This window comes from Hypanus sabinus, unplaced genomic scaffold (genome assembly GCF_030144855.1).
Source record: "Hypanus sabinus isolate sHypSab1 unplaced genomic scaffold, sHypSab1.hap1 scaffold_1011, whole genome shotgun sequence".
Classification (NCBI taxonomy): Eukaryota; Metazoa; Chordata; class Chondrichthyes; order Myliobatiformes; family Dasyatidae; genus Hypanus; species Hypanus sabinus.
Genome location: NW_026779063.1, coordinates 79,513 through 94,701, shown reverse-complemented (window position 1 = coordinate 94,701; position 15,189 = coordinate 79,513). Strand labels below are relative to the sequence as shown.

Below are 15,189 nucleotides of genomic sequence, written 5' to 3'. Positions count from 1 at the left end.
GACATTTCCCCTGGTCCCGAAGCAATAGAAGGATCTTCTTCCTTAGCGATGAGAAGTTCATTTTGGCGAACGTGCAGCTGAGAGTAGGTGGGGTCCAGATCATCTAGGAAAGAATGGAAGAGAATGTGTGAGAGAGAGGGACAAATAGAAAGGGACATCGATTTCTCCCTTCTTCTGCAGAGAGAGTGAGAGCCGGCGGTATGTCGAATCCTGCGTGAAAGACTAGTCTTTGAGGTACTGCGTCCATCTTCTTACTGAAGGGGGGGGGGGTGATTCTCCTCCATTTCCCTGATTCGGGAGAAAGGGACTGAGCCGGCGGAATGCCGAATAACAGGTGAATGAGTAGTCAAGTCACTTTTATTGTCATTTCGAACATTACTGCTGGTAGAGTACATAGTAAAAATGAGACAACGTTTTTCAGGACCATTGTGTTACATGACACAATACAAAAACTAGGCTGAACTACGTCTATATATAAAACAACACAGGGAAAGCTACACTTGACCACAGACCTACACATGGCTGCATGGGGTGCACAAAACAGAGCAGGCATTACAATAAGTAATGAACAGGACAATAGGGCAAGGTGTCAGGCCAGGCGCTGTGTATTATATACCTTTCAAGGGTATATAAATTCACGAGGAGCACAAACAGAGTGAATGGGTGCAATTTTCCCCCTTAACCTGAGGACCAGGGCGCACCGGTATAAGAAGAAAGATATATGAAAAAAAGATTCAAATAGTGAGCCGATTTTTCTACCCAGTTGGTGGTCAGTCTGTGGACCAAGCTACCATTGAATTGGTGGAGACGAATACATTTCATACTAGGGCATTTGGGAGTCTGAAATGTGAGTCCTCCAGAATGACGTCGTTGTTGCATCACTGACCTGCTTGTGCATTGGTGAGGCGTTCGACTTTCCGAATGTTCAGCTCGGTGTAGGTGGAGGTCAGATCGTCTGCGAGAGAGATAGACGAGGAAGAGTGAGAGCGATGGAAAATCGGGGACAGTGGGGTGCAGACGGATGGGAAGAGAGTATAGAGAGAGGGGGAGAGAGGGTTGGGGACAGCGAGGGGGATGAAGGGAAAGAGGAAAGAGCGGAAAGCGACAGCGAGTACAGACACAAAGGGTGGGAAATGGATGGATGGAGTGGTTGAGAGAAGGGTGATCGAAGACGGGCGATGGGCAGGAAATGGAATAGAATGGGCGACAGTGAACAAGGACAGATAGGGAATGTTAGAAAGTTACCTGTGTTTTTGCACCTGAGTTACAAGTGAACAGGTTAGGTCTTTATACTTTGGAGCGCAGAATGTTGAGGTGGGACTTAATAGAGTTATTTTAAATTATGAATAGATCGAGTTGACGTGGATAGGCTTTTTCCATTGAGAGTAGGGGGATTTAAACAAGAGGACATGAGTTGAGAGTTAAGGGGCAGAAGTTTAAGGGTAACACGAAGGGGAATTTACTAACTCAGAGAGTGGTAGATTTATGGAATGTGCTTCCAGTAGAAGTAGTAGGTGAAGTTTCGGTATTGTTATTTAAAGTAAAATTGGACAGGTGTATGGACAGTAAAAGAACGGAGGGTTATGGGCTGTGCGGGTCAGTGAGACTAGGTTGTAGTAAGCGTTCGGCACAGTGTAAAAGGGGCGAGACGGCCTGTTTCCGTGCTGTAATTGTTATATAGTTATATAGAAGAAATAGGGTATAAAGTGAGGTGAAGGGGGTGAGGTAGTGAGCGCGGAGAGTAGGATTGAGAGGCGAGACAGAGGGGTGAATGAGTAGAAAGATAAGGGTGGAGAATTGTGGGAGTATGATACAAAAGGAGTGAGAGACTGAGGGAAAGAGTACAGAAGGGATAGCTGGAGTGGGAGACCGGGGGACGGTGACAGGGCGAAGAGGATTGAGCAAGTAAGCAATGAGAGAGGGAAGAGTTAATGTGGAAGGAGGAGTAGAGAGATGCTTTAAGATAGTTAGAGAGCGGATATAATGAGCGTTCGAGCGAGGCAAGAAAAGAGTGAAAGAGGGCGGGAAAGAGAGAGAGGTGCGGAGAGAGGGAATAGGGGGATAGATACCGTGAGAAGCAGAATAGGGGGAGAGGGGGTACGGAGGTGAGAGTGTTGAAAGAGTGAAAGCGAGGGGAGAGGCGTTCGAGGGTAGCAAGAGAGAGTACAGCATGGGGAGAATAGAGAGAGAGCAAACAGTGAGGACAAGAGAAGTGAGAGTGGATGAGATGGGAAAAGAGTGATCGACGAGAGAAGAGAAAGGAAACAGATGAATGAGCCTGAGAGAGAAAGGGAGAGAGAAGTGGGGGGGGAGGAGAAAAAAAGCTTGCGCAGTGAGAGGAGGGAGAGGAGAGCGAAGGGGCGAGAGGGGATTTAAATACATTTTAGTAGTCTCCCTCATCACTGATCCTCTTATTGCCCTCTCTAAACACCCCTCTACACACGACGCTCTTTATTCACCTGCCATCCCTCAGCGCTGCCTCCATTCGCCCACTCCAAGCTCCCCCCTCACTCACCCTTCCACCCCACAGCCCCGACCAGGACACTTGCACAGCACTATCCCTCTCATGCCGTTCCGTTCTCCCATACCACTCTCTCTACACCTCACTCCACACTGCTGCCTCTATACCGCCCACCTATGTCGGTCGATCCACGACACCCTTCCCAAAGTGCGCCACTGTCACTGACACCCAACCCCCTCATCTTGGTCCTCCTAGTCATTTTTCCTACGCGCTCCCTCTGACATATTCTCAAACAGCGAATCATTAGGGTCATCTGTCAGTTTGCCCTGACGTCTCTCGACAGGAATGGACACATAACCTTACCACAGTCCAGGCAAAATAATAAAACTGACCTCCATCTCAAGGGACCTGGGGCACAGAGATCGTCTTGACATCGGCCGCAGGTACGATACAGCACGTTCAGAAATTTGCTGAGGCTCTCTCATCATCGACATAGCACGGACACCCGGGATCAGACACGAAGTGACCCTCGCTCCCCACCGTCCCATCACACACTCCCGGGGTCAGACACAGAGTGAATCTGCCTCCACACCGTCCCATCACACACTCCCGGGGTCAGAAATAGAGTGAATCTCCCTCCACACCGTCCCATCACACACTCCCGGGGTCAGACACAGAGTGAACCTGCCTCCAGCTCGTCCCATCACACACTCCCGGGGTCAGACAAAGAGTGAATCTCCCTCCACACAGTCCCATCACACACTCCCGGGGTCAGAAATAGAGTGAATCTCCCTCCACACCGTCCCATTACACACTCCCGGGGTTTGATACGGAGTGAATCTCGCTCCACGCTGTCCCATCACACTCACCCGGAATCAGACACGGAGTGACCCTCGTTCCACACCGTCCTAGCACATTCTCCCGGGCATAAACGCTGAGCGAATCTCCCACTGCAGCGTCTCACAGACCTGGGCTCAGTCACAGAGTGAAGCTCCCTCCCCAGTGTAACATCACAAACCCCCGGGGTCATACACAGAGGGGTTTCGATCCATACTGTCCATCACACGCTCTCGGAGTCATTCTCAGATTGAAACTCCCTCCCTCCGAATTTCTGCCCCACTCACCTCGGGAAGGAGCCCGTGAGCCAGTTTTTGTGGGTTTGTTATTCACGTAAGTCTCGCTGTCGTCCATCCTGTCGAGGATCCTCTCCGTCTCTAAGCTCAGGAAGGAGAAGTAACCGTTGTCAGAGGAAGCCTGTTTTGGCAAGGGATTCAGACCGACACCAAACAAACACGAGCAGAACAGCTGATGCAGAGGAACGGAGAGCAGGGTGTGGGGGAGGTGCCGTGGACAGGGATTGAGAGAGAGTGAGAGGGCGGTCCACAGGGATAAGAGTGGTGCTGTGAAGAGTAGTGAGAGGGGGAAGAAAGAGAGCGCGGGAAAGTGGGGGAGATAGGGCATGGGCCGTGCGAGAAGTGCGTGACAGTGGACTGAGTGGGTGAAGTGGAGGGTAGAAGATGGGATTGATGGGAGGAAGGAGAGAAGGGAAAATAAGAGCGATGGAGATGGCAAAACGGGAAAGGATGAGGAAGATGAGTAGAGAAATATAGGGAGAGGAAATTGGGAGAGAGGGGAGAAATGTGGGCGCGTTTAAAGTGAGGAAGAGAGGGAGAGAGATAGAACGGAGCGGAGAGGAGGATCGGAGGGTGAGAGAGGGTGTTACAGAGAAGAAAGCGGGGTGCAGCAAAGGGAGGGATCAGGGAGAAGGTATGTAGACGATAGATGGCAAGAGTAGTCGAATGGGGAGAGAGACGAATGGAATTGAAAGGAGGAAGTGGAGAAGGAGGGTGTGTGGAAAGAATGTCGGAGTGATTTGTTTCCCTCATACAGAGCCTCTGATGTTCTGTTGTCCTGGTTTGTATGACAGACGTTCCCACTGGTCCTGCTAATCGCCGGCGCTTCAGACGCTCTGTCTGCGAGAAACCACGGCCACAGGACAAACACCCAAATCTCACCAATCTCAGTGAGCCCCCTCCCTCCGAGTAACGTGAACAGCACTATCTCACTATCCCTCTCATTCTCACTGTGCTTTACACTCAGTCCTCTCTTTCACTCTCCCTTCTACATTTCTCCACAACCCTAACTCTCATCCTTTCCGTCTTCCCAATCCCTGCCTCTCGCACTGAACTCGTACCTGACGGATATCTGATAACAAAGCGGCCCACTGTTCCGTTTCTTTGAAAGGCGCCCCCGCTGGAGAAGAACGTCCTCGTCACCAATTTTATCATCGCAATCGGTATCGGACACTCTCTCCACTGCAAGTCAGGTGCGCGGGGAAAAGAGAACGTATCTTTGGAAATGATGGACGTATAGAGAGGGAGCAGGTGGGGATTGTCCGGACCGGCGCAGAGAGAGAGAGAGACAGAAGGAGTGACACAGATAACCTCAGCAATGCCCATACACACATTCCCGGGGTCAGACACAGAGTGAATCTTCCTCTACACGGTCCTATTACACACTCCGGGGGTCAGGCACACAGTGAATCTCCCTCCACACCGTCCCAACACTCACTCTTGGTGTCAGACACCGAGTGAATCTCCCTGCACACCGTCCCATCACACACTCCCGTGGTCAGACACAGACTGAATCTCCCTCCACACCGTCCCGTCACACACTCCCGGGGTCAGGCACAGAGTGAAGCTCCCTAAACGTTGTCCAATATCATAATCCCGGTGTCAGAAGCAGACAGAACCTTCCTCTCTGCTCGCTGTCCCCTCTCAGCAATCAACAGTGCTTCGATCTTCCTGTGGTCTTGAATTCTGTCACTGCCTCAGAGAGAATATGTGTTTGTCACCAGCTGTAGAGCAGGGGGAAGGGAAGGGTTGAGGAGGATAGGGGAAGGCAGTGAAAGGTTGTTGAGATTTCAGTCACTGTTCAGTGGTGATGAGGAACCACTCGACCGGCCTGCCCTCACGGAGAAGTAGAGAGGCTCAAAACCGAGAGATCGATACCTGGTGGACGGGGAGCATGATAACACCAGACGTTAACACTCCGCCATTATACCCGTAGTTCTCTGTGAAAACAGACAGAGAGGCGTTTGAGCCGGCATGACTGGTGCAGTAGGGGAAGAGGCTCGTTTCGGGGAGTGAGGATCTAGAAGGGAATGGGTGACACAGAAAGACATGGGTAGAGGTGATGTAGGGGCTGACGGAGACTGGGTCCGGTGATGTTGAGGGATCAGGTGACGGAGATGGGGAGGACTGTAGAGGAATGCAGAGTGTCCGAGACAATCCTTAATCTCTCTCTGCTTCTGTCGGAATTTCCCACCGGCTTCAAAAGCGGACAATCACACCAGTGCCCGAGAAGAGCAGGGAGAGCTGCCTCAACAACAATTGCCCAGTGACACTCACGTATACTCTGACTAAGGGTTTACAGTGGCTGGTCATACCCAAAGTCAACCCCTTCTCCAGCAAGGACATCAGCGCTATAATTTGACGAACTCCACAATAGGACTACCGCGAGTACAATCTCATTTGCTCTCCGCAGGACCCTGGACCACCTGGTCAATATAGCACCAACGTCAGGCTGCTGTTGACTGACAACAGCTCGGCGTTCAGCATAATCCTGCCCTCAGATCCTGGGCCAGTGAACCTCCCTCTGTAACTGGATGATGGACATCCTCATCGGGAAACCTCAGTCAGCGCAGACCGGCAGTGACGTTACCGATCTGCAGGCAGGGTTTAGGAAGCGGAGAGGCTACAGAAGGGATGGATCACAGTGTCGGGGTGTGTATGGTCATGCACTTTGCAAGAAGGAATAAAGGCATAGACTGTTTTATAAATGAGGAGAGCATTCAAACACATGAGTTGCAAAAGGACTTGGTGGACATCGTGCAGGATTCCCTAAGGGATCATTTCCAGGTGAGTCGCTGGCGAGGAAACCAAGTACAATATTCGCATTCTTGTCGAAAGGATTAGAATATGAAAACAAGAATGCAGCGTTGAGACTTCATAAAGCATTGGTGAATCCTCATATGGAAAACTTTGAGCGGTTCCGCATTCATAATCGAATCTGGCCAGATGAGCTTGCATTGGGAGGGGTTGGAAGGAAGTTCACGGGAATGATTCCGGGATTGAAACGCTTATCAGATCTGGAGTGTTTGATGGCTGGAACTCAGAAAAATGAGGGGGCGGCGGGGTGGCGGTTGTTGTTAAAATCGATCGAATAATCAAAGGCTTCGACAGAGTAGATGTGGAGAGAAGGTTCCCCGTGGCGAGACCGGTGGAGCCACATCGCAATGGAGATCCGTCTTTTAGAACGGAGACTGGGAGGAATGTCTGGTAAATCTGTGGAATGGATTACACAGCCGGTTGTGGAAGCCGACAGTAGGGGTATTGAAGTCAGAGGTTGACAGATTATTGATTACTCAGACCATGAAGGAATACGGTGAAAAGGCAGGAGATTGTGGCTGAAGGGGACCTGGATCTGACATGATGAAATGTCGCAGCAGACTCGATGGTCTAATTCTGCTCCGATATCTCATGGTCTGATTAAAGTTCCTGTGTTGCAGGGTGTCAGCGTCTCAGTGGATCTGTCCTGGGACCAACAGATTCATGCAAACACGGAGAACGTGTCATGATCCAGACTGTACAGCGCCAGGCTTCCAAATGCCGGCACGCCGATTCCCGAAAATGTGATGAGATGTCACTTTCCCTTTAAGGCTCAGGCTGACAATTATTGCCCCTCAACATTGCTTCATGGAAAGTCTGTCATTAACGTCCCCGTGCTGAGCACTCAGTGCTCAACCGTAGGAGATCCATTTTATGAACTTTTCTTTGTAACAGAAACTTTAGATGCCTTTACTGCCGTCCTGTTTATTTCGAGTCTTCGTTTCAGTGTGTTCCAGACCACACTCTACACTTCCCATCACCACCATAGATCTCTCGTTGCAGAAGGAATTACAACGTGAGCAGTTTGGGAGGATTCTGTCTTTCATTGTGGACCAGCAAGTGATCGCTGGGAATTATTGCACCGCCGCCTGGTGTCGAGGCTACAACGCAACAAGGTGGCCAGAGGTGTCAGAGGGGTGGTGATCAACCAGCTCCATGACGGGCACAGCCTTCCGCAGCATCGAGCACATCGTCAAGATGCGATGCCTCGACAAGGCGGCATCCATCACTAAGGCCGCACACCCAGGGAAAAGCTCCCTGTTCATTTCTACCATTGGGGCAGAGGCACAGGAAAAATAAAGCTCAAAGATTCAGGAACACCTTCTGCCCTTCCTGTATTCTATTTTTCAATGTATGAGCACCGCCTCGACATTTTTGCAGTATTTATTATCTTTTTGCATCTTACATTAATTTCGCATTATTGCGACGTACTGATCATGCAAAGATACAAAGCTCAGGGCGGAAACGACACAAATAATGAGTCAGGTGGAAAACATCCTTTTCAGTCTGATACTGGGAGCGGCGTCAAGAACGTGTGGGAAGACAGAATGGGGATGAAATAGAAGGGGTGGAGTTATGAGAAAGCGAGTTTGGATGTAAGAGTGGAAAGAGAGAGCGAGATGCCGAGTTACAGTGCCACAGGTAGAGAGAGAGAGTAACAGGGCAGGGCCGACGGGAAGAGAGGATGGGTTTGTCAAAGTCTGGGAGAGAGATAGAAATAGGGTAAGAGAATGATGTCACTAGATTTAAGTCCCCTCCATGGCATTTCGACAGAGATCCCGGATCTTTTCAGGAATATCCGGGAACAAAGCTGCAGGCTTCTCACAGATGAAACGGTGCTGATCATTTGTGCAACTGCCAAGCCAACCGGATTTACATTCACTGCATTCGAACTTTCCAGCGGTCACCTTGTACACGACGTTAGAGGCCACTTTCCTATTAAGGAAGGGTAAAGAGTTTCAAAAGGGAGAACACAACTCGAGCAGGCTGTCCTGTGATTGTCCCGAAAATACTCCCACTGACTCAATTTCGCCTCACCGACCGGTGTCGGTCCACAAAAGATTCCCACTGACCATTTCTCTCCCCACGCACCTGTTTCAGTTTCCAAAATACTCCAACTGACCCATTCTCCGCAACCCTATGTCAGTCCCCGATTAATCCCTTGTCCAACGCTCTACACACAGAGCTGTGTAAGTCCCCCAAAATAACTCCACGATCACACCTTCTCCCCAGCGCACCCTGTCAGTCCTCAAATTACTCCCAGAGCCTCAGCCTCTCCCCACGACCCCGGGTCCGCCCCGAAGATACTCCCATAGCCCCACTCTCTACCCTCTGAACCGTGTCAGTCCCCAAACTAATCCTACTGCTCCACTCTCCATACAGCCCTCTCTCATTTCCAAAAATACTCCCAGTGACGCACTCCCTTTCCAAAGGACGTGTGTCTGTCCCGAAAATACTTACACTTCCTACTTTCACCCACCAGACCCGTACCTGTCCCTAATATGATCCCACTGTCAAACCTTCTCCCGACAAGACCTGTGTCAATCACCAAAACACTCTCACTTCCCATCCCTTCCGACAGTCAGTCAGCCCACAGAATAAACCAACCTCTAACAAGAAGCCCGTGTCGATTCCCAAAGTAATCGTATTGTCTAATTGCATCCCACAGACCCATGTTAGTCCCAGATTAAACGCTCTATCCAAGTCTCCCTCCACATCGTCCGTCCCCAAATACTCTCACCGACGCATGTTCTCCCCACAGACCTACATCAGTCCCCGAATTACTCCCCCTTCCAACTTTCCTCCCACCGACAGCGTCGGTCAACAAATCAATCGCACTGCCCAGTCTCTTCCTCCGGGGATGCCAGGCCACAGAATACTCCCACTGCCTTCCCCTCTGCCGTCAGGCCTGTTTCTATCCCCGAAGTATCCCCAAAGACCCAACTCTCACCATTGAATTGTGGTAGCCCCCAAAAGCTCTCCGATCCCCACCTACCACACAGACGTGTGTCTGGCCCCAAAATTAATTCCACTGCACAGTCTCACTAGGAACACCGACATGACCCCAAATCTCACCCCGCTTTGCATGTTCCAATCCAGTATGAACTGTCTTCACCGAGGACAGCGTTGTTAACAAACTTCTGTGAAAATAAATTGCTATCATTAATGACTGGAATCGAGCACAATTTAAGGACCGTCACTCTTTGTGTGTCGACGGTAATGTGTGATGGGACGGTGTGGAGGGGTATTCATTCTGTCACAGATCCCGGGACTGTGTTAAAGGGACGGTGTGCAGGGAGATTCACTCTGTGTCTGACCCCGGGAGACTGTGATGGGACGGTGTGGAGGGAGATTCACTCTGTGTCTGACCCCGGGAGACTGTGATGGGACGATGTGGAGGGAGATTCATTCTCTGTCTGACCCCGGGAGTGTGTGATGGGACGGTGTGGATGGATATTCACTCTGTGCCTGACCCCCGGAGAAGATAATTGAGCGATGTGGAGGGAACCTAGCTTTGTCTACAGTTGAAATGTGTGATGGGACGTTGTGGAGAGAGTTTCATTCTATGTCTGACCCCGGGAATTTATGATTGTACGGTGTGCAAGGAGCTTCACTCTGATGTGGATAAATCTTCCTTCCAACTGACACATACCTCTTCCTCGTTTGTATTTATTTCAAGAAACTTTGATTCAGAGATAGAACAGAGCTGCTTCGCCCCCTCGTAAGAACTTTCAAACGTGGAAATGAAATAACACAGGTCTTCATTTCTGATCCAGTGCTTGGAACACGCTTTCTCTGGAAATCAGGAACAAGGAACAGTGAATCTCACTCCTATTGTCCATTACGTCCGCTGAGAGTCAGATACAGAAAGTGCATCACTCCACACCATCCCATCTCATAACTGTAGGCTCCGAAACAGAGTGAATCTCCCTCCATACCATCCCTGACACACTCAAGTGGTCAGGCATCTGCTGCGCATTGTCCTATCACACACATACACCGTTTTCAGACACAGAGCGCAACACCCCTGTCACCGTCCCATCTCACACTCCCGTGGTTAGACAGAGTGCAACTGCCTCGTCACGGTCCCATCACGCCCTCCCGCGGACACACAGAGTAAAGCTCCCTGCACACCGTCCCATCAGAGACACCCGTGGTCACATAGACTGAAACTGCCTCCACACCGTTCAATTATAGACTGTCGGGTCGGCCTCAGACCGAAATTCTATCGACTCTGTCCAACACACATACTCGTGGTCAGAGAGAGAGCGCAGGTTCTAACAGAAACACCCGGTGTCAAACGCAGAGTGACATTCGCTCTGCAGCAATGCCAGACGCTGTGAGAAGCTACTTCTGTGGCGCTGTATCATGCACTCCCGGGTACAGACACTAGGTGCCGATCTTTACACACTGTCCATGCACTCCCGGAGGTGGACGATGGGTGTCGTTCCACCCACGCCGTCTCATCACATACACCCGGAGTCAAACTGTGAGTGTCTCTCCAATCGCACCTTCTCGCTGCACATTCCCGAGATCGGCCACAGAGTATACGAGCGGGAGAACGGCGGATGTTCTCTCACCTTTTCTGCTGCTCAGCATCTGGCAGATTTTAGCCTTGGTTTCGTTGAGAGTTCTACACTTCAGTTCGAGGTGACAGAAGTTCTGACGGAGATCGGTTTGCGTTTGATGCTGGTCAGAGAGATCGGTGCTCATGACCGAGAGGTTGCTTTCCAGGACGAACAATTTGTTTTCAAGGATGGAGATGTTTCTTTCGAGGATAAACAAAGTATGTTCGAGGATGGAGACGTTGTTGCTTGGGACGGAAACGTTCTTTAGACAGGTGCTCTGAGAGAGATCCAAGCCGGAATTCTCTGATATCATGGATTCCAGGGTTGAGTTCGGTTCGTGGATTTGTACTGGACACTGGCACTGGGTCCTGTTCATCTCCTGATGTTGCTCCCAAAGTCTCAGCTACTTTTGGTCAGAGGCGAGCAGAGACTGACGGATCTGTAACACTGAGAGAAATGGTGAGGTGTGTGTCTGTGTCACGGCAATTCGTGGGTCGGTCGTACAGTGAGGGAAGTGTGGGTATCGCGTTGTGGGTTGTGTCCATGTCGTTGTCAGTGATCTGTCGATGTCACGCTGAGGGCAGTGTCCGTGTCTTGCAGAGGGGTGTGTCCTCGGTATGGAGAGGAGCGTGTCAGTGTCACAGTAAAGACTGTTTCCGTGTTCCTGTGAGGGGTGTGCTATTGTCACGGTGAGAGGTGACTCTCGTCACTGATGTGATGGTGAAGGACGTGTTGGTGTCACAGTGAAGTAGGTGTAAGTGTCACGCTGAGAGATCTGTCGGTGCCTGAAGCGTTGTTGCGGGGGCCGATGTTTAGATCTCTTTAACAGCTGGATTATTAATGAACCGCAGCACCCCGGGTTTTGTCCTGCACTCTCACACTGGATCTCTCACATAACGGCCGCCCCGGTTAACTCTATCTACTCTTTGTTAGCAATCGCAAATTGCCTAATGACGGAAGACTGCAAAGAAATCGCAAAGGGTCCGCCCACTTGTTAAACCTCTTGATGGCTCTCCTCAAAACAAGCGACTGCTCGCGATGACTGAATCCCGCCGACAAGTCCCATCGGGCCCCATGCACATCTTAAATCTCTTGCAGGCTCAGGACCGATCAGCCGGCAAAGTATTTACTGACTCTCCTTGATTCACCCATATGTTTTCACCTCCTTTGAGAAGACAACTATCATCACAGAACTCAGATTTCAGTTTGAGATCATTCTGGTTAATCAGACAGATTTCTGGCAAGGCGACAATCGTCAGTAAGACGAAAGAGCTTATTCTGGTCTTCAGGAAGGGTAAGACGAATGAACACATCCCAATATTCATAGGGGCTCAGAACTGCAGAGAGCGAGCAGTTCCTATGCGTCAAGATCTTTGAGCATCCATCTGGTCCCAAAATATCATAGTGGTTATGAAGAAGGCAAGACAGCGGCTATAATTTATTAGGAGTTTGAAGGGATTGGGTATGTCAACAGATGCAATCAAAAACGTCTATAGTTGTACCCTGGAGAGCTTTCTGACAGGCTGCATCACTGTCTGGTATGGAGGGGCTACTGTATAGGACCGAAAGTAGCAGCAGAATTTTCTGAGGCTTGTCAGCTTACAATGTACCCAGGACAGTATTAGTGAGCGTTTTCCCAGAAAGGCAGCGCCCATTATTAAGGACCTCCAGCAGCCAGGTATGCCCACTTCTCACCATCAGGAAGGAGGAACAGGAGCCTGAATGCACACACTCAGTGGTTCAGGAACAGCTCCTCCCCATCCGCCGTCCGATTTCTAAATGGAGACTGAACCCTTGGACACTACCTCACTTGTTAATATATCGAGTTTCTGTTTTGCTCGATTTATCATCTATTCTATATATGTATACTAAAATTAATCTATTTGTCAATTTATATTTATTTATTTGTTTGTTTTTTTATGTATTTATTTATTTATTTATTATTTTCTTCTATGCTATGTATTACCTTGTAGCAGAAAGCAAGACGTAGGCTGAGAGAGCGGCTTGGCATTGTTGGTAAAAAGAAAAATGAAATCAAATCATCGGAAGGAATTGACAGAGGATTGTTAGGTGCAGAATCATTGTGGATCGAGTCACGGAACTGCAATGTTAAAAAGCCAAATATATCAAAGTGGAAATCAAATTATTCTTCGGATATATAACGTATAAAAGAGAGTCGACAGTAGATATTGGGCCACTGGAAAATGATAGCAATGGGCGACAGGGAGATGGTGAAGGAACAGAATAAATTTTTGCTTCATTATTTGCTGAGAAAGGCAATAGCAGTAGGTTTGAGCTTTGAGACTGTCTGAGGGCAGAAGTGAGTAACGGTGCCATAAGTTTAGAGAAGGTGCTTGAAAAACTGAGGGGTCTGAAGGTAGATTAGTCATTTTAAATAGATTATCTACACACATGGTTCTGAAGGAGGTAGCCGAAGAAATTGTGGATCATTGCTCATGTTTCTTCAAGAAGAATTGGATTCTGCCCTGGTTCCGGAGACTCGGAAGTTGCAGGTGCCCCTCTACCCTTTAACAACGGGAGAGGCAGAGTTCTCTGAAGGTGAATATGCTGGTTGAGTCTGTGATGAGGAAGGAAAATAAAACGCTAGCATTGATTTCGAGCGGACTAGAGCACAAAAGCAAGGATCTCATATTGAGCATTTATAAAGCCCTGGTGAGGCGTCAGGTGGAGTATTATGAGCAGCTGTGGGCCCCCTTATTTAAGAATGGATGTTTTGACATTGGAGATAATTCAAAGGCGAATCACCAAAATGAATTCAGGCTTGTCGAATGAAGAACATTTCATAGCTCTGGGCCTGGACTCACTGAATGTCAAAAAGGTGAAGTGGGAATCTCACTGAAACCCATCGGTGACACGAGGCTTCAGTGTCCGTTGCAGTGTCGCTGTAAGGGTGCTATTGTTGTCACGTTGATTGGCGAATCGGAGTCAGCATGAAGGGGGTGTTGGTGAGGGGTGTATCCGTGTCACGGTGATGAGCGTGTTGGTGTCAAAAGTGCGGGTTGTCTCGGCGTCACTGTGAGATTTTACATGGTGACCTGAATCCACTCCGTTTCGTTCCTGTCTGACTCCACGCGCAGCCTGTTTGACTCACCATGGATCGAGAGCCCGGCAACGATCGCGACGAAAACGGACGTAACGAGGCAGAGTAGGCAGATCTTACGGCACGGTCTATGTCTCGGCTCCTGTTCATGCGCAGCTGCAGAGAGACCATCCAGCGTGTGCGTGAATTCAGCCGTGTCCCCGGTGGGATTCCCTTCCACCCGCCACCCGCGCTCTCTCCTTCCAGCACGATCACATACTCCCGCCTCTCTCAATCTCATCCACTTTCCAGCCGTCGTATTTGACAGTCCCAAATCCTGTACTAGGCAAAGACTGTCTCATGTCTGATTGACTTTTCCTCGTGGTAAGTTGTTCAGAGATTGGTAAATATTTGAGTAAGGATTTGATGATAAATGAATTTTGAATACTAAGCTTTTGACTTTGAGTTGGCCTGCCCACACCAGCCAGTGGATGTGGCGCACGGAACTTATTCTCGCTCCTGGTCTGAGACTAATCCTGTTCCGCAGTGACCTGCCCGGGACCTCTGGTATTTTTGATGTATCGGATTGACAAGGATGAAAATGGAGCTGGGTGGGTTTTAATCTTGCGAATTGCCCAAAGTTTGGTGACATTGTGGACTGTGTGGAAGATCGCCCACGGATTCACTGGGATATCGATCAGTTGTAAATGTGGTTGGGGAAAAGGGAGAAAGAGGTTAACCCGGGTAAGTGTGAGGTTTTGAGCTTTGCCAAGTCAAATGTAAAGGGGCAGCACAGAGGTGACGGCAGGAATCTTAAATGTCGACCTACAAAGTGACCTTGGGTCGACAGGGCATGTTAGTGAGTGGTAAAGAGTTGACTTCTGACGGGCCTTTGACAACATCCCTCTCATGAGAGATTCATTCACAAGTTTGCGATGCATGGGATCCACTGTGAGTTATCTATTTCGAATCCTAATCCACAGAATACAGAGGGCGGAGGCCGCTGGTTGGACGTCAGTGATCAGTGGAAAAATCCGGAAGAAAACCGAGATGATAATCTAGGCTTTGTGTGTTCAGGACATTATGCCTGGTAATTTTGGAAATTGGTTTATTATTGTCACAGAGAGAAGACAGAGCAAGCAGTTCAACACAAAACAGACCCACAGTGTT

The 15,189-nt window shown here is 49.5% G+C and overlaps 1 protein-coding gene across 1 annotated transcript; it reads right to left on the bottom strand.

The window, feature by feature from the left end:
* Positions 1-7,830: 7,830 nt before the first annotated feature.
* LOC132386127 (C-type lectin domain family 12 member A-like) lies at positions 7,831-14,154 on the bottom strand. The gene is made up of 5 exons (XM_059958422.1): positions 14,092-14,154; positions 10,992-11,418; positions 10,064-10,206; positions 9,487-9,551; positions 7,831-8,346 (listed from the first exon to the last, which is right to left on the bottom strand). Exons 2-5 carry the CDS (start codon positions 11,353-11,355, stop codon positions 8,157-8,159), a joined length of 762 nt encoding a protein of 253 aa, XP_059814405.1. The 5' UTR covers positions 11,356-11,418; positions 14,092-14,154; the 3' UTR covers positions 7,831-8,156.
* Positions 14,155-15,189: the final 1,035 nt, after the last annotated feature.